Here is a 19,890-nt window from a genome sequence, read left to right on the forward strand (position 1 = left end):
GTCCTTCAGGGGTTCCCTCTTCCTGCAATTGGTGCATTTGGTGGCTGTGGCTCTGTTGATCCCTCCTCCAGGAGCAGGCAGGGCAGAGGCTCAGGTGGTCACTCCTCAAGGTTCAGGTGGGACCATGGCTCTGGTGATCAGTCCTCTATGTGCAGGTGGGTCTCTGGCTCCCAGTGGTCACTGATAAGTTTCTAAGTTTAGTATCATCATTTCCTTTCAAAGCAGACTTGACCAAAAAAGAGAGGGAATCATAGGACCTGAACTGGACTCCACAGTGAACTAAGGGGATCAGTCTTTTTCTTTTTTTTTTTCTTTTATTGAGACAGGGTTTGCCTGTAGTTTCTTGAGCCTGTCCTGGAACTAGCTCTTGTAGACCAGGCTGGCCTCGAATTCAGAGATCCGCGGGATCAGTCTTTTTCAACTGGAAAGATTGGAAAGATGTCAACACTACCTGCACTTCACACTGTACTCAGTTTTATTTCACGTTTAAATAATTTTGACTATATGTGTCCCACAACAGTTATCAGGAGTCAGTAAATTGTTGAAGTTATAAAAACAGAGTCAAAGCCTCCCTCCATGAATTGGAGATTCCCACTGGTGGCATTCTGCACTGTGGCCTCTGTAGTATATGTACCCAAGCTCTGTGTTCTGTTGACTTCATTACCCCCATGTTCCCCAGCTCCCTCCTCGGCTTTGTCTCTTTCTTTCCCATTTATAGAGGATCCTGATCACTCTCCAGGTCTCTGTGTCTCCCATGTTTGCCAACAGACAGACAGACTTGGCATCTTCCTCTTCAGGTCTTCGTTCCAATATTTATCCTTTTGTCATAATTTTTATTCAAATAGCCCATTCCCTGCCCAGAGACTGTGAACTTCTTAAGGGCACAAAATGGGTCTTCTGCTTTTGATTTTCAGTCCTAGAGATGGAGTCTGCCACAAAGAGAACTTCCTTATTATTTGTGATGGGGAAGGGTCTTTGATATGGCTTTTTCATTCACCTAAGTCAATTAGAGGGTGTATTTATTTTTAAATTAAAAGTATGATGAATTTGCCGTTTTTTAAAAAATCAACCATTTAATTTTTAATCTGTTACTAAAATAGCAGTAACCATGGAAAACCTTGAATGGTTCTAAATTGAGATTAGAAACATTATCAAATATGTATTACAATTTTTTTAAATAACACATATCTGTAGTAAGAAAGCCACTTGTTTGTTTCCTGGCCACCCTGCAGCTCAGCCCCAAAATAACGACAAAGAAGCTATATTAATTAAACCACTGCTTGACCCATTAGCTCTAGTTTCTTATTGGCTAACTCTTACGTATTATTTAACCCATTTCTATTAATCTGTGTATCACTACAAGACTGTGGCTTACTGGAAAAAGTTCTGGCGTCTATCTCTGGCAGGGCTACATGGCTTCTCCCTGACTCTGCCTCCTGTCTTACATCATTCAGTTTAGTTTTCCCTGCCTAGCTTTATTCTATCCTATCACAGGCTCAAGACAGGTTCTTTATTAACCAATGGTATTCACAGCATACAGAGGGGAATCCCACATCACATATCCATCAAGAGTAGGTTTATTGGCATGCACAGGCTGGGAAGGACTCCTTCAACATGGCTCCCGCAGAGCCGAGTCTAGCGCTGACCCCGCAGGAAGACGCAAAGTTTCAGAAGGTTCTGACACAAGCCCAACAGCTTGTGAAAAAGTAAAAGAAGGAAGAAAAAAGTCTTAATCCTGGAGTGATCTTTGTGGGCCACCTGCCAGCAACATTTTCTGAAAGTCACCTCTATGATTACTTTACCCAGTTTGGCACTCTTAGCAGATTCAGATTGTCCAGAAGTAAACGGACTGGAAACAGCAGAGGGTATGGTTTTGTGGAGTTTGAGTCTGAGGATGTTGCCAAGAGAGTTGCAGAAACAATGGACAACTACCTTTTTGGTGCAAGAATTCTATCGTGTAAATTTATGCCACCAGAAAAAGTCCATAAGGACCTTTTTAAAGAGTGGAACGTTCCCTTTCATCAGCCATTATTTCCGGCAGTGGATCGCTATAATCAGAAACAGGGGCATTTGCAAATGTTGAAGGTGGAATATCGGTTCAAGAAGAAGGGAAAATTACTCCAGAAGAAACTAGCTAAGAAGGGGATCGATTATAGTTTCCCTTCGTTGGTCTTACCTAATCCAAAGAAAGGGGCTTCACAGAGCACTCAAGAGTCCAAGGGTAACCAGGATCCCACACCAGTTTGTACACCAACATTTTTGGAGAGACGAAAATCACAAGTGACTGAGATCGATGACAATAAAGATGATGAAATCATTTTCAAACAGCCCGTGCCCACAGTGAAAGAAGAGGCACCAAAGACCCCAGTACCTGCACGCTCTGGGACAAAAAAACAAGAAAAAGGAAGAGTGACCGGTGATCCTGAAAGCATGCTGTGCTGTGTCTTCCAGGCAGATGTGGTTTTGTTATAAAGGCCTACATATGTTACTGGTGCTGCGACATGCAAGCCACTGACGAGATTATTGGAGGAAAAACACATGTTTGTTCATGCCGGTGAGGCACGCCATCAGGAAGTTGGCTGTTGTGCCCTCTCCTGGCCTGAGTTTTATTCAGGCTTCATGGCTGCCGTAGTTTACTCTGCCTGTATCACATCACAGACTTAGTTACCACCAGTGCTGTGCACATAAAACCCCAGAGAATATGGCAGGCTTCAACCTTAGACCCCAGAAACTGGAAGTTGAATACACATACGGAGAACGAGAAGGCAGTTCATGTGTGAATACACATTTGCACAAGTGTTATAAGAATCTGAAATAACTTGTTTTCATACATAATTACAGTGAGCTAGTTTAGGTTTGACAGATCAGTTTCAGCAGGTTTAATCAAGATTCAAACAGTGACCAAACTTTTCTACCATTTGTCCATGTACAAGAGAACAGAAAACTTTTTGTGTTTGGGGGAGGGTCCAACATCTGTTTGTTGCTGTGCTTTTGTATTGCTCATGCAGGTTTGTTAATGTATCTATTAATCACCAAAAAAGAGCAAATTTATTTTAGGTTACCTTTCATGATGCGTTCTGAAGTCATTAAAATCTAGCTTTATATATACATGTGTGTTATGACATCAGTATAATATGATTTATCAGAAAAAAGTCCAAAAAGATTTGTCCATCTTTGTTTTGATATACTCTGTGTGTATAATGTGTGTGTGTGCACATGAGAATTAGTGTGTTTTAATGGAAGGATTTTTTTTAGGTTCTCTGACAATTTCATGGATTTTTTAATAGAATTTTGGTCATTTTCATGCCTCAACTACACTCTCACATATCCCTCTGATACTCCTCTCACTTTTGCTGGAAACTTCCTTCTTCCCAATAAGTACCCTCCTACTTGAATGCTTTTTTTTGCCACTGAGTTTAATTAGAGTTGTTCACATGAGCATGCATTGGGGGTTATTTACTGGAACGTTAGCAACTGTCATTGTTTATACTTCTAAAGGAAATTATATCCCCACTTCTAGTACCCCTTAACTGCCCATTTGTCCATTATCCCTCAGTGAGAAGTGGGGCTTCATCACTACCCCCTACACATGATAAAATGGTGAGAGGTTCAATCCCACTTAAGTCATGCATTGACATCCACAGCTGCCATAAGTTCATGAATGATCAGCCTTGTTCTGTCAAGAGGATAGCCCTCTGCAACCTATGCCTCCTATCTTTTTTTTTTTTTTTTTTGAGACAGGGTTTCTCTGTAGCTTTGGAGACTGCCCTGGAGCTAGCTCTTGTAGACCAGGCTGGCCTCGAACTCAAAGAGATCCACCTGCCTCTGCCTCCTGAGTGCTGGGATTAAAGGTGTGTGTCACCACCGCCCGGCACCTCCTATCTTCTTTAGGACCCTCTTTGTGATGTTCCTTGAGTCTTGCAGGGTCTTGATACAATGTCCTGTTGAGGCCAAGCATTCCAAAGTCACTCATTCGCTGCATTGCGGAGTTACATTTTTCTTGTCCTTACTTTTCTACATAATGGTTAATGTTTATAATGAACACACAGTAATTATACAATTAAGAAACAAAATGTCTTTATCTTATTCCTGAAACCCTATATTAATTTCAAACTTCTCCCTGTCTGCTCTTCTGTTCCCAGTAGAAACAGAAACCCAGGAGAAGGATGGGAATCAGGATAATAACCCAGAAAACAAGTTATTTTCTCACTAGTTTAGGTCAGAAGTGTTCGATCATTTTGTGAAGAAGAAAAACATTTCATAAGCACTAATGCAGATATAAATGACAAATGTTTGCCTCCTCATCTGAATAAAGCTATTTCAAGCAATCAGACCTTATTGTGTGGTTTCCTGGCTAGAGGGGATTCAGTCCTCTCTCCTGGCTTTTCAAACAGTGTCCATATCTTTCTGAGAAAGCAGAGAGAGCAAGACCTTCTCTTGCCTGTGAGTAAACATCTATACACCTACACCCACGACTTCCACTTAGTAAAGGTCATCTGTCCATTACTTCCAGCCCCAGGGTAGTCTGAGCACATGCCCAGAAGACTCACTCCTCATCATTCTTATTCTTAGTAGCTTTAGAGCTCCTCTGAGACTCGGTTCGTGTCAAGCAAGGTGTCTATCCACTCATCAGCTTAGAAGACAGTTTCCTCTCTCATCTCATGCAGTAAAAACATTTCCACTATGGTAGCATTTCCTAAGCCCTTCTTATACTGCATGCTTGTTAGGTTTCCCCGTCTTCAGTAGAATCCTCTAACTATGTCGTCTACCAGATGCATGCCTCCAGGGGCCCACGGTTTTATTCTGTTCTCTTCTCACCAGGCCGGATACCCAGAGCTGTGGCCTCCATCAACCAGCATCTGCTGAAGTCAGATGATGTGGTGAGCTGCTGCCTTGACCTTGGAGTACCCAGCATTTCTTTCCGAATCAACGGGCAACCTGTGCAGGGGATGTTTGAGAATTTCAACACAGATGGACTCTTCTTCCCTGTGATGAGCTTTTCAGCTGGTGTCAAGTAAGTGATGGCTGTAATTTCCTGGGAAATAGCTATGACCCCACTTTAAGACTTCACCATCACCCTTGTGAGTGGAGGAACCAATAATTTCTTTTGGGGTTTCTTCTCAAAAGCCAAATTTCTTCCAAGAAAGTGATGGCTAAAGGGCAAGCGGCAACCAAACTCGTTCCCTTCACCTACTCACTACATAGATTCCTCCTACAAGAGCTGTTTTATATACTCAGATAAAATGTATGAGAAATCTTAGGGACAAAATTAATAGTTATAAGAACAATACATGCTCTTTATGAAAACCTTGAAAGAAATAAATACAAATATTGCAGTAGAAGTCACTTTTTTGGTTTTTCTAGACAGGGTTTCTCTGTGTAGTCCTATTTGTCCTGGAACTCACAATGGACCAGGCTGGCCTCAAACTCAGAGAACCATCTACCTCTGCCTCCTGAATGCTGGGATTAAGAGTGTCCACCTCCACCATTCAGCTCACCTTCAATTCTAATTCTTAGCTATATTCACTGTGAATATTTTGTTATATTCATCTTTTGCTACAAATGTGTGTATACTTTCTAAATTGCAGTCGCTGCTAATGCGAAATATAATTTTTCACTCAGAAATAAGTAATGAGCCTTTTTCTGATTCATTAGGTACCCTCAAAATTATTTTTATGGTCACATAATCTCTCTTTATTTCACTTCCTCATAATATAGCCATTATTTTACTGTTATGTTTTCATGCCAATTCTACTTCTATTGTTACAGATAGCATTACTGCAGACATACCTGCATATAAATCTTGTTCTGCATTGCTATTTTCTTTCTCTCAGAAAAAAGAGGAAATTGTATTATATTTTAAGATCCAAAGTTTATAATGATGTGGCCAAGTTGATTTTTAGAAAAAACTGCACAAACTGTTAGGAACTTCTTATCAATAATTGCAAAGTCTATTTCTTCGAAAACCACAAATTTATTCAGGATACATTTGGCATCAAATCTAACCTGAACTCAAGTTGGAGCAAAGCTGTCATCAATAGAAATTCACCTGGTTTTCCATCTTTGGCAGCATAATTCCTATGGCTGTTGGTATGTTTAATGGAAGAGACATTATTATGTCTGAATATTGGATACTGCTTCTCCTCTGACTGGTGGTTCTGTTTGACATGTGTGCATGCTACACACAATCTCTATCTTTTTTGAATGTTTATGAATTCCAAAGCTCAAATGACATCATTAGAGATTCCAGCTAAAATATCTGAGCCTGTGATATCATTTAAAGTGACATTATTTGGGGAGCTGGGAAGATTGTTAAATTATGCACAAATACTTCAATTCAGTCCGAGGAACACATAGAAAACTAAGCTGAGAGATTGCATGAATTGTAAGATTGGTGCTGAGAGGGGAAGATGAACAGAACCCTGAGGATCACTGGACCAGCCAGCCCAGTGTACTCGGCAAATCCAAGGCCAGTGAGAGACCCTGTCTCAAAAAGAGGCAATGATGCCTAAGGAAAAGCACCTGAGGCTGCCCTCTGACCTCCACTTACTTGTCTACACATAAGTATGTGGACAGCACACATATGAACACATAAGCACATCCAAAAAATAAAGCAGCATATGAGAATGCACAACTGATTGAATTCACACTAATTCTACTGTTTCTTTCTCCACCCAGTATTTTTGCTGGTTTTATGTTCTTAGCCTTTCTGATAATAATTTTGGATGGTTTTATTGTTAATCAAGTTATATTTAAGACTAATAATTTGTTTTCTATACCTTTAATATTTTTCTAATTTATAATTTACCTTTTATGCTTAATTTTTACACTATCTCCCCCCTTTAATTTAATGTAAGTCAAAATCGTAAGAACCCAAAATAGTACCACTCAAAGTACCACTATGTTTTATAGAGAGTTAGCATTAACTTGGTCATGTATATGCATGCATTTTCCTGTATCCCACTGCTTACTGTTGTATTCACTCTTCTGCCCACTCTTTCCTCATACCAGATGAATGCTGTTTTAACTCTCATAGTCTTCTTACACATGTAAATGTCTGTAAGTTAAGATCCCACAAGAAGCCTCTTTCCCAAAGCCGTCTCAGCCATTCCATTCTCGAGCTCTGTATGTTAAAGAGCTCAGAACTGACCGAGCAGGACCTAGGAGTTACAGTTACAATAACGCTTGTGTCCGTGGATGCCATGGAACAGTGCAGTAGGAGCAAGGATGACAACAGGAGCCTAGAGAGGAGTGAAAAACGGGCACTGTGCAGCCCCAGGGTAGGACCTTCAGAACAGAACCACTGGCATAGGCTTCAGCACTTCATGAAGTGCTGAACAAAACCAGACAAGTTCATTTATTTTCAAAGGGAGATAAGAATGGATTAGAGCAAAGTCCCTCTAGCAGTCTGGAGGAACAGAGGGTAAGTCACAGTGCACATCTTCCCAGCTCCAGTCCCTGGGAGCAGAGACACTAAAGCAGCACAGCCACACCAGGGTCGTCACGCTGGCCCAGAACCTGCTCTGGAGAAACAGGTGATCCTGAATGGTCAGTGCCTAGAACACATTTGTCTGGGTGGCTTTTGGCCTCAGTCCATCCTTGACAGTTTCCCCGATCTGTTCTTTTTTGGCCAGTACCACTCAATGGCTTTAGATTATTTTCAGAGAGAAAGACAACGTACTTCCTAAGATCTCACTTGTGAAAACATTTAGATCTTTATAAAAAAAATATGTATTTATTAATATCTAACTTACACTTTTAATAAACATATTTTGTTAAAATTTTTATTTTGAAAATTTCATTTATGTATATGATGTGTTTTTGATGAAATAAAAGCCTATTCCCTCCCCTCCAACTCCTGACATGTTCCTCCTCCGCTATCCTTCCTAGTTGTATGTACTATGTTTATTAATTACTAAGCCCATTTAGTACTGCTTATACGTGCATGAGTGCAGAGCCATTACTAGAGCATGGGTAGCCTTCCAGGAGCCATGTTCCTGAAGAAAACATGCACTCTTTCCCAGCAGTCATCAGTTGCCAGTCCTCTTCAGCTAGAGATGGGACTTGCCCCCACTCCCCCATCTTGCTCAGGCATTGAGTCACAGCCACTGTGATGCCATAGCACCGTCCTACACAAGCAGCACTGCCTCACTGAAGTCACCCATCACCTTTGACTCTTCTGATCTTCCCAGAGCCCCTCCCACCATGATCCTTGAGCATGCGGCGTATGAGGGGTTGTGATATAGATAGATGTCCCATGTGTAAATTCAAATTTTCAAAGAGACCGTCTCCTCCAATCTGCTACGCTTAATTTTTTTTCTAAGTATTCATTACATCTACCTTTGCAAACTGCATAATAATTATTTGTATGTGTGTTTGCTTGTGTGACCTATGTGTTTGTGTGCAAGTGACTCTGAATGTAAGCGCATGCATGACACAGTGTACAGAGGCCAGAGGACAACCTCAGGTGTTATATCAGTCCTCACCTTTCACCTTGTTGGAGGCAAGTTCTCTTGTGTTTTTTTTCTGCTGATTGCTTCAGGTTAGCTAGCCTGCATGCCTTTACTGATTCCCCCGTCTTTCTGTTCCATCTCCCAGTTAGGAAATGCTGGGATTAAAGATCCTTGTACTTCTACAGCAGCCTTTAGCGGATGCTGAGATCTGAACTCAGGTCATCAGGCTGGCTCACTTCACACTTCACTCACTGAGCCATCTCCTAGTTTGGTAATTCTTAGTCATTATTTCACCCATTCAGACTCCTTTAAAGTAATGCGATAGGGTTTCCATGTCTGTGATTTGTATTTGGTTTGCATGGACCTTGCCTTGAAATCCTCTCTTGACCAGGAACTTCAGAACAGGTAAAGACATAGGTCACTGAATGCCATCCATACTTAGAGATATTTCTGGCATCTTATCTCTCTTTCAGCAGATCACGTAGCACACAGTTAACAAAGAAGTAAAGTTACAGGATGAACACTGATCTGTTTGTTCAGTGAGAGAACTTAACAAATTGGAAGAGTTTAGATGTGCTGGCTTCCAGAGTCAACAGCTTAGATCTGGGGACTTTTACTCACAGCACCTGAACAGATGGCAGGCTGAGGAGCAGTGTCTCGATGTCACCTGACCCTGTCCCTAAGAACACAGTCAGCACTGTGCAATTTCTGTCTCTGGGTCTCTTGAGAGGGTATGATCACAGAGAGGTAGAAGCCCTCTTCCCACATGCATGTGTCTGAAATGCATCATCAGATGGCATCTTTGCTCCAGGTTAGTGCTGGTCTTGTCCTGTGAGCAGTCAACTGGATCTTTTCAGTTATTGAGTGGATGGCTTCAATAAATGAACACTTTTACATCAACTTGTGAAGTATAGTTTGGTGCCAAGACATGCCACTTCATGTACTGTGTTAGTCCAGTTATGCAAAGAGAGGCCAGAATATTAACTCTAGGCTAATTAAAATATCATACTGAAAATTAGCATGCGTAACATATACTTTTTAATATTTAAATTACCATTTCACACCATATCATAAAACATGTTCTTGCGTCCATGGAAGTTCTCCAAGAGAGAAGTAAGATAGTGTGCCCGCCCAGGAAGAGTCCTATTTCCCAACACAGGAGCCTTCAGAACTGTTTCCCATATTCATTTTTAATTTGTGTGTAGTTTTTAAATTAGATTTCTCTTCTATAATCCCATTACCTTCCACTCAGTGATCTTTAATGAGGTCATACTCTTGAATTTTTTTAATTATTATTTGTATCATTGCAAATAATGCCATTAATTACACCTGATTAGGATGTCCCTGCCAGCAATCGTGGAAGAGCAAAGTGCACAAAGAGCAAAAATCCTTTTCAATTAGATTTACCCCTCGTGAAGTCAAAGGCCGTACGAGTAATTACTGACAAAATTCACAAATCAATATGTGCTCCCTTCCCTAGCAGTATAATGAATATACTGCTCTAGTTCCCTTCTCGCTGTGGCCTGTTTGTGGTAGTGTTACTAGTGCCATAATGTGGTAGTGACAACCCTACTCAATACAGAATGAAAGGTGAGCATGTGTACCTTGGAGCCCATCCATAATTTCCAATTATTTTGATGCCTAGAAGCTTTTGTAAAAAGATGACATCACCCTTGCCCCTCCCCTGTAAATAGCACCAGAGCATGAATCAACAAGATGGCGTTATACAAAAGGCCAGAGTAGATAGCGAACTTGGGGTGGTCCTTTTGTTCTAAAAAAAAATTGAGTTATTTACTCCAGTAAAATGTTTTACAGCTAGACATTCCATTAGACACATCTAATCATCTTATGTAACTGTTACATTAGCCTTTCCTAATTAATAAAAAAATACAACAACAGTTGGTGTCTCTAGCTGTTGTTTCCACTGGTATCCACCAGACTTGGCTAAGAGTCAGGGAACTGACAGCTTAGCTATTTCGAGCTTGCTGTGGTCAATGCTGTGGAAACTGTTGCTGAGATAAATTTACTGCTGCAGAGAACAAGATGAGTATTGGCTGGATTGCCCTGGACTTCATCACATGCAAGCCAGTAAGAAATATGAATGTGAAGACTGTCCATAACTCACATTGTTCTCCATTCTTGGCATTACAGACTAAAGATGCAATTATGAATCCTGATATATGAATTAGACTCAGGTCATCAAAAGCTTGCTAACAATCCCCCTCTTAACCTGTGCACGTTTTTCCTCTGGACCACTACCCCAGCTCTTTCAGAGGGATTAAATAATGACTGCAAGACTGAGACATCTGGGAAGATTAGAGCGTCTCCATGCTTGCTAGGCAGCTGGGGATGATAACAGTGTAGCGTGATGAAGGGAAAACTAGGCACCGTGTTTTAGCATGGCAAAGCTCTGTCTTCATTTTTACAGTGTTTTTATTCATGGATCAGTCTTTCAAACCTGACAGGAGGAATCCACATTGCTCTGCAAATTAACAGGCAAAAGTCTCCAAGATGAAATTGTAAACGCTACCAAGGCTTTTTCGGTGTCATTTCCCTTCGTCCCAAAATTTAACAAGCAAATAAAACTTCCCCTGACACTTTCCAGTATTTTTATTTCCAGGAGGCTATGACTAAAACACTTGCTTATCTCTGAGATAAAAAAAATCTTAAACTCCTTAGGAAAAGAAAGAAATCTTCATAATATCGTAATTCTCGTAAGAACCTCAGGAGATGGCACAAGTGCTTTAGTGGAAGAGATTAGATTGACAAGATTGTAGATAGATAGATAGATAGATAGATAGATAGATAGATAGATAGATAGATAGATAATAGGTAGATATAGACATATACATATATATGTACATACATAATTTTAAATCTATGCTCTGTATGTAAGAGAAAGTATTCAATATTTTTCTTCTGAGTCTGGCTTATTTCACTTAACATAATGACTTCTACTTGTATCTATTTTCTTGGAAAGTCATGATTTCATTCTTTTCTTTATGACTGCATAAAGAAAATTGTGTGTGTGTGTGTGTGTGTGTGTATGTGTGTATACATACCACGTTTTTCTCAACCAACAATTTCCTGGTTATTTGTGAGTAGTGTAAAAATAAATGCAGAAGTTCGAGCATTTCTGTGATAAGTTGATTTCCAGTCATACACACACACACACACACACACACACACACACACCCAAGAGCAGAATAGCTGGGTCATATGGTTCTATTTTGAGTGCTTTGAGAAATCACCACACTTGCTCCATTGTGGTTTACAGTCCCACCAGCAGTGAATAAGGGTTCACCTTTCCCCATATCCTCACCAGAAACTCTTATTGTTGTTGTTGTTGTTTTATTTTCTTAGCTATTCTTACTGGAGTGACTTAGGATGTCAAAGCAGTCTAAATTCCTATGAAAACAATTTTAAAATCTGTAGGGAGAAATCTGAGGATAAAGAACAACTCATTCTAATGAACACTATTCTTGAATTCTCAACTTAACGGTTGGTAGAAGCTGAGAAATTTGATGGAAACTGGAGGGCAGGGGAAAAGAACCTAATGAAAAAGAAATTTACTTTTCAATTTTATGTTCTCACTTGTGAATGAGGCAGAGTTTTTTTTTTATTAAGGTCAAGATTAAGTGTCCAATAAGGAATTTATTGAGAAAAACAGACAGGTACATGAAATTTCAATTTCTACACCTGGAAATCCGAGCTCTGGACTTCTGACCCTGAATGAGTTCTTGGGTGGGTACTATAAGCTTTTTATTATTTCTGTCAGGAATAAAAATACTGAGGTCCATGATTTAAAACCTTTCAACCTTTTGATTATAAAATAGAGTTGTAGCAGTGAAGATTTAAAAGCTCAACCAGTTTAGCCCTGCTGTGAGAGTCCAGGCTGCTCTCCCAGGAGCTGCTCCTACCCAGTAAGCCAGTGAGAGTCCAAGCTAGCCTCTCAAGGAGCTGCTCCTACTCAGTAAGCCAGTGAGAGTCCAAGCTAGCCTCTCAAGGAGCTGCTCCTACTCAGTAAGCAAGCAAGAGTCCAGGCTGGCCTCTCAGGGAGCTGCCCCTACCTAGTAAGCCAGCGAGAGTTCAGGCTAATATCTCAGGAAGTTGTTTCTACCTGGTCAGCCAGCTTTTGTTTCAGAACTCTCTAGGTCTCAGAGACATCTACTTAGGAATTGTCATGAGCTATAGAATTGGTACAGTGGTCATGTAGCCCTGTACCATTGGGTGGCATTCATTATAACTGCTAACCTCTCTCACTAGTTGAGGTCCATTTGTAGGTTACTCAGTGAGCTGAAGGCTGGACCTTTCTTCCATGATCTTTGGCATATAGCCATACCCGGTGTCCTACTCCCAGTCCACCTCCCCCAGCCCTGGGCTTCTGACCTCTGCTCTGCCATTCACCTTTCTGGGCAGATGTTCTTTAGTGAAGAATGATGGTTGCTCTTCTGAGAAACCTGTATTTGTCCTTCCAGGGGCTAGACTCTGGCATCACTCTGATCAAAAGGCCATTTATCTACTCTACGGCCATTTCTTGCTTACTGCTCTTTACCCCACCAAACTCCAGGGGATGCTGACCTGCTTCTGGGTAGTTCCAATCGGGCTCTCTAAGATGGTCTTTCCCCCCCTCAACATGTAGATAAATGTGATCTGAGGCTGATAGAACTATCTTCATGATTGTTTTTGCTGTAATCTGCAGAGGTAACTGAACATTTCTCTCTAGAGTATAAAGATACTGGGATTCTAAATTATGGATTCATAAGTCTGTCTTTGAACTTCTTTCAAAACTTAGATAACCCTCATCAATATTGTACTTCAATCTGGGGTTATAACTCAATTCAAGAATAGTTGCCTAGCATGTACAAGGTTATGGTTTCAATCTGCATTTCCAGAACAATAAATAAAGATTTCATAGTTGAAGTAGGTTTGGGACATTTTCTATCCTTCTGATTGTTCTATTCAAACTTAACATGTTATCACATGTCATTTCTTTGAGCTCAGTCTGTATCCACGGGTACAGATACAGTCCCATCCTCCAGCATTGGAGGCTGTTGGATCCTTTCCCACAGGCTCTGTCAGGTTGTTCCTGGGCAGTGAGCAGAGAGCAGACAGCTGGAGGGTAGCCTTGGGCCAGTGCCTATCCAGCCCCACCTGCTGGGAGGCAGGGGCTCTCATCCAGCCAGACTTCAGAAGCAGTACACAGCCTTGTCTTCTGCCCAGTGAAGCACGGCATACGATGTCTGAAGAGGAGTGCCCCCGTCAGCAATAAGCACTCCTTTCTGCCCGTGTTAAGTTCACATTTTACAATTCTTGTGCCCATTACAGGAGATACAGTTTATAACCAAATTATCTGTCTCGTTTTAATAATGAGGCATAAAACCAGAAAGCATTGTTCTCTTTAAATACTACGCAGAAGCTTACCAGTCTTGATTTGTTATCTACCCAGTGTATTTTAAAACAGAAGAAAAATTTCAGAACTAAACTTAACTGGCAAGAGTGTTTATGAATAATTAAGTCTAGCTAACTTGCTCGAAAGCCACGACAGACCATTTATGTGTTCCTGTAATCTATACAGTAGCAAGTAACCAGCACTCTTGCTTCAGAAGCTCTCAGTCTAATGAACTTCTTATAGAAGGGATCCTCGGTGGTAACTTGCCTTACTATTTTTTCACTCAGACAAATCCCCTTCTATCCTGTACATTCAGCATGTCAATGGCACAATCTGTTAGATTCAACTGAACTGGGAAATTCTCATCAAATAAATTTGTGGTTTAGCCATTACTTCCAGAAGGTTCACTAAATTAGAAACACTACAGCCTAATGACTCAATTTCATTTCAACGTCATTGCTCATATTCTTGATACACATAAATCATTCCCCATTACATAACACTTTGGGTAGGCACACTCCTAGGGGCAATTGTGATTCTAATTCTATACCATTGTTGCTTAGTGCTTTAAAACGGAGAAGTGGGAGGCTCTGCATGATTTCTATAATTAATTTTAAACAGCATTTTATAAAAAGGCCATTTCAATAATGTGTTCTTATTGGAAAGGGAAAAAAAATTGACATTTCTTACTTGGAGGGATTTTTATTTTCCAGATTCCTAATTAGGATATTTCTACAATTGCAATTATGCAGACAACACAGAGACTTTCTTACATGGCTCCCCTCCCAGAATGCTCCAATTAAAGGAAGTGATGCCTAGTGCACAATGTCCTGTTGTGATAGCTTTGCTTAACCATAACCTTCCTCCACTTACATCAACACCCTCCACACATCCTGACACACCAGCAGTTCCTACCAGTCCCAATGCCAAAACAAAACTGGCATCTGGACGTTTAGATTCACCTTAATCCAAACTATACTCCGTTCACTGTGACGATTTCAAGAGCTTGCTAATTGGTCTCCAAACCTATCTACAAAAGAGTGCTGGAAGAATACTGTATTTTCCCCACTTTAAGCCCCATGATTAGTTTCCTGCCTAGAGTAAAGCCGAACGCCTCGCTAGGGCGTACACACTGCTGCGTGCAGCCCCACCCCTCGTACTTCTTCTCCCTTTCCTCAGGTTGATAGTGTCCTTGCCCATAGCACTACCTAAACTCTTTTCCAACTTGGGGCCTTTGCATGTGTCTCTCTTCTGAGGCCCTTTTCCTCCACACCTTCAGTGCATTGGCTTCTCCGCAGAGAGTCCTTTCTTGATGCCATCTCTCGAAGCCACCTCCTTCTCCGAGTTATGTCACATACCCCTGCTTTATCCCATGGCATGCCCCCTCGCTGGTAATTAACATATTTATCTTCTCGAAAACCTGCCTTTATCCTAGGAGCACTGGAAATGCTCTTAGAATTGAATCCCCAGTGCAAAGGTATGCGTGGTGGAGGCTCAGCCATTGTTCTTTGATACAAAGAGGGAAGTAGTGAGTATGGAATGCCAAAACTGAGTTTATACTGATTTTTTTTTTCCTGGGTGAGATTATCATTGAGCCTCCAAGGACTATATATCTTACCATGTGTTAGTTAAAAACTCTGGCTATTTCCTTTATTTTATGTAATTGAAATTGATTTGTGAAAGCTACATTTCCTACTGGACTAGGATAATGTGAAGTGTCACTGCCTAATGGTATTTACCCTTTCTTCATTGCAGAAAACTTTGGCTTACTGTAACCTAACCTTTATATGTAATTCGGTTTCTACATGAAACTGGAATTCATCCAGAATGCTTGATAAAACTATCAAGATGCTTTTTGTGTGTTGGTAACTACTGTCTGTCTACCATTACTGTGAGCACCAAAGAGTTCTTTCTCCTTCTTTGGGGAATGAGAATGGGTTGGACCATGGTGGTACCAGCAGTTAGAGGCTCAGTTTGGATTTAGAATTGGTAATGTCAGGAATTTCTGTTAGATCAAATGTGTGTGTGTGTGTGTGTGTGTGTGTGAGAGAGAGAGAGAGAGAGAGAGAGAGAGAGAGAGAGAGAGAGAGAGAGAGAGAGGTTGAAGAATGTGGATCAAGGTTGTGTTTTAGAAATTGACTGGACCATGGCATCAAGCCTGAATGCAACAGAGAGATGGTGCCCCTAAGAAGGCATTGACATTCCAGGTAGCAACTGCTTGTCCCTTTATCCTCCTGCAGCTACCACCTACGACTGTCCTCATATGACTCTGGGAAATGCAGCCTCTGCTGTCTTGAAAACTCTACTGTTGCATATTTCGCTTGAACATTCAGCATTTACTATCTTATCTATATAATTTTATTTTCTTTAACTAGCATATGAGTAATTTACTTCAAGTAAAGATACCCGTTTCCATGGTGAAATTTCAATATGATATTTATAGAGAAGAATCTTGCTATCTTCTCAATATTGAAGTAACGTCTACTGTAATTACCTACTGCAGTAAGAATAAGCACCAAGTGACTTATGAATAATAAACCTTTTAAGAGCATGTCATTGAAGTTCACCTTAGAAAGGCACCTGAGCACTCAGTTCTCTCTGTCATTTTCTACATACATGAGGGTATATGCTATGCTGGATCCAAATCTAATGAGTTCCCAACAGTATGGTTTTGAATGTGGATAGAACCTTTAATATTCATTTATTTGAAATAGGATGGTTTTTGACCTCTCTTTTCTGCTGTCTTGAAATGACAGAGTACGCTTCCTGATGGGTGGTCGGCATGGAGAATTTAAGTTCCTGCCTCCCTCTGGCTATGCCCCTTGCTATGAAGCCTTACTGCCAAAGGAGAAGATGAGATTGGAGCCTGTCAAAGAATATAAACGTGATGCAGATGGTGTTAGGGATCTGTTGGGTACCACTCAGTTCCTCTCCCAAGCCTCTTTCATCCCTTGTCCCATAGACACCAGTCAGGTAAGTCCAAATTGCAAATGACAGGCAATCTCAGTGAACATACTGAGGGTGTGCCCCCCACATAAGGCACTGTACTGAAGAGTGCAGATAAATAGCCAATATTCTTTGAGAATTCATATCCAAGTTGAATATATAAGAAACAAATAAGTTATTTTTTTAAAGGTCAAATGTAATAAATTCAGAATGAACAGTATGCATGTCCTTTGGGGTGGGATGTTTATAAGAGTCTGTGAGAACAGATGGGATTCCATCTGGACCTCTACAAAGCTCAAACGGGAAGGGGCACTGGGCAGTGGGATAAGAGCATAGGTGGAGTTGATGTAACTGCAATGGGATGAATAAGGGCTGGGAGTAGAAACATAGAGTCGGGACAGGTATCCATGTCAGGCCTCACACGGATGGACAGTTCTGAGAAGAACATGGAGATAGTAAGTTGGAAATAGAGAGGAGATGACGTGGACCCTACAGGAGTGGTTGGCGAATGGGTACTTTCCACATTCCTGTGGTAGGATAGATCTTGCAGAAGCTTTCAGAGACTTCATCCACCAGAGCCATCTGTGTTAATGTGTGCATGTTTTTGAACGTACAGGAGTACTTTGGCGTGAGAAACGTGTGTGTGTGTATGCACATGTGTGCGTGTCTGTGTGTCTGTGTGTACGTACGCGTGCACGGAGGCCAGAAGAATGTCATACTTAGGAAAGTCATCCACCTTCTTTGAGTCAGAGTCTCTCATTGACGTGAAGCTTGTCCATTAGGCTAGATTTGCTGACCAAGGAGCCCCGTGGATCCCCATTGGTGCTGGGATTAAATGAATATGGAACCCTGGCATGTTTAATAGATTTGGGGATCGATTTCCAGCCCTTGTTTTGGCTTTACCAACAGATCCATCTCCTCAACTCTACAAGAGTTTTATAAATCACTATTCTAGATGCCGTAGAGCAGTGGTTCTCAACCTTCCTAATACTGTGACCCTTTGATACAGTTCCTCATGTAGTGGTGATCCCCAATCACCATAAAATTATTGTCATTGCTGCTTTATAGCTGTAATTTGCTACTGTTATGAATTGTAATGTAAATATTTGATAGGAAGGATCTATGATATGCAACACCTGTGAAAGGGTTATTCAACCCCCGAAAGAGGTCAAGACCCATAGTTTGAGAAAAACTGCTATAGAAGTTAATGAAAAAAAGACCTTACCTCAAAAGTAATTAGAGCTACCAGTATATATGAATAATTGGTCCTTTCACATATAAGATGTTTCTCGTGCGCATTTCCATAACAGTCATATGACCCTATTACATTTAGCTTTCAGGTGCCCTGATTGATCTTATACTCTCTATGCATCCAAGGCTGGCTTAACACTTAGCAGTCTCCAGCCTCAGCTTCCCATGTTCTGGAATTGCAGCCATATGTCATCATACCCAACTTATTCATGCACAAATGATGAGTCTGTTTCTCCCTTCCTGTAGTCAGTCATGTTAATTCCCTATAAGATGGAAAATTGCATTTCTCTGCTCCTTCCAAAGCATAACTCAACCTCTGAGATGCAGAGAAGGGCTTGGCTAGGAAACCGAGCAGCTTGTGAGTTTCAGAAAATCCCAGGAACTAGATAGTATGGTTACTGTGTGTTCTAGATGTAACAGGAAGCAATAACATCTTGAAATTTGCATGCAAATGGATGGGACTAGAAAAAAAACATCCTGAGTGAGGTAACCCAGACTCAGAAAGATGAACATGGTATGTATGCATATATTCATTCATAAGTGGATACTAGCTATAAAGCAAAAGATATTAAGCCTATAGTTCATGATCCTAGAGAAGCTAAGTAACAAGGTGAACTCTAAGAAAAATATACATAAGTCCACCTGGAAAGGAGAAATAGACAAGATTGCCTGACAAAATTGGGAGCATGGGGGTCAGGGGATTAGGGAGGGTGGAAGGGAAAGACTAGGGGAGAAGGGGAGGAGGAAGAGAACTTGAGGGAATGGGATAGTCAAGATGGAGGAAGGACAGAGATGAGAACGAAGAAAGAGATATTTTGTTTGAGGGAGCGAATATGGGGCTAGCAAGAAACCTGACACTAGAGAAATTCCCAGGAATTTATAAGGATGACCCCAGTTAAGACCCTAATCAATAGAGGAAAGGCTGCCCAAACTGGCCTTGTTCTGTAGTCAGACTGGTAAATATCTTAAATATCACCATAGAAGCTTCATCCAGCAACTGATAGAAACAGAGGCAGAGACCTGCATGGGAGCACTGGATTGAGCTCTCAAAGTCCAGTTGAAGTGTGGGAGGAATGAAAATATGAGCAAAGAGGTCAAGACCATGATGGGTTCCCCCACTGAAACAGTTTACCTGAGCTAATGGGAGCTCACCAACTCCAGCTGGACTGGGAAGGAACAAGCATAGGTCCAAACTAGTCCCTCTGAATGTGGGTGACATTTGTGTGCCTGGAGCAGACTGCAGAGCCTGAAGAGCCCGTGGCAGTGGCACCAGAATTTATCCTTACTGCTTGTACTGGATTTTTGGGAACCTATTCTCTTTGGATGGATACCTTGCTCAGTCTAGATATAATGAGGGCCTTGGACCTTCCCCCAAAGCAATGTGCCTTACCATCTCTGAGGAGTAGATGGGAATGGGGAGGTAGGTGGAGAGAATAGGAGGAGGAGAGGGAGAATAGGAGGAGGAGAGGGAGTGGAAACTAAGATTAGTATGTAAAATGAAATATATATATATAGATATATATAGTTTGCTTTCTTCTTTTGATAAAAAAAGAAAACCACTATGCAAACAACTAAAAAGAAAGAAAAAAAGGGAGGGAGGGAGGGAAGGAGAGAGGAGAGGAGAGGAGAGGAGAGAAAGAATTTGCCCTTTACCCTCCTGAGTTCTCTAAATGGGGATGTACAAATTAAATTTTGACTAATTGCTTAGCAAGAGAAAAAAGTATATTTTAATTAGTGAAGCATTGAGAAAGAAGATCAGCTCAGAGAGGAAGGTAGACTTTGGAGATTGTAGACTCTCTTACTAGGGAGAGAGGAAATAAGGTGAAGAGAAAAATAATTAACTCTGAG

General features: G+C 41.0%; 1 protein-coding gene and 1 pseudogene across 1 annotated transcript in view; both read left to right on the top strand.

Annotated features, from left to right (window-relative positions):
* Positions 1 to 19,890, top strand: part of Ryr3 (ryanodine receptor 3) — a 429,760-nt gene that overhangs the window by 186,996 nt on the left and 222,874 nt on the right. Inside the window, exons 23-24 of the mRNA XM_038331390.2 lie at positions 4,822 to 5,014; positions 16,602 to 16,818. Of these exons, the coding sequence (XP_038187318.2) occupies positions 4,822 to 5,014; positions 16,602 to 16,818 (410 nt within the window). The remainder of the gene's footprint in view (positions 1 to 4,821; positions 5,015 to 16,601; positions 16,819 to 19,890) is intronic.
* On the top strand, positions 1,615 to 2,472 carry LOC119814264 (annotated as a pseudogene).

Source organism: Arvicola amphibius, chromosome 5 (genome assembly GCF_903992535.2).
Source record: "Arvicola amphibius chromosome 5, mArvAmp1.2, whole genome shotgun sequence".
Taxonomy (NCBI): Eukaryota; Metazoa; Chordata; class Mammalia; order Rodentia; family Cricetidae; genus Arvicola; species Arvicola amphibius.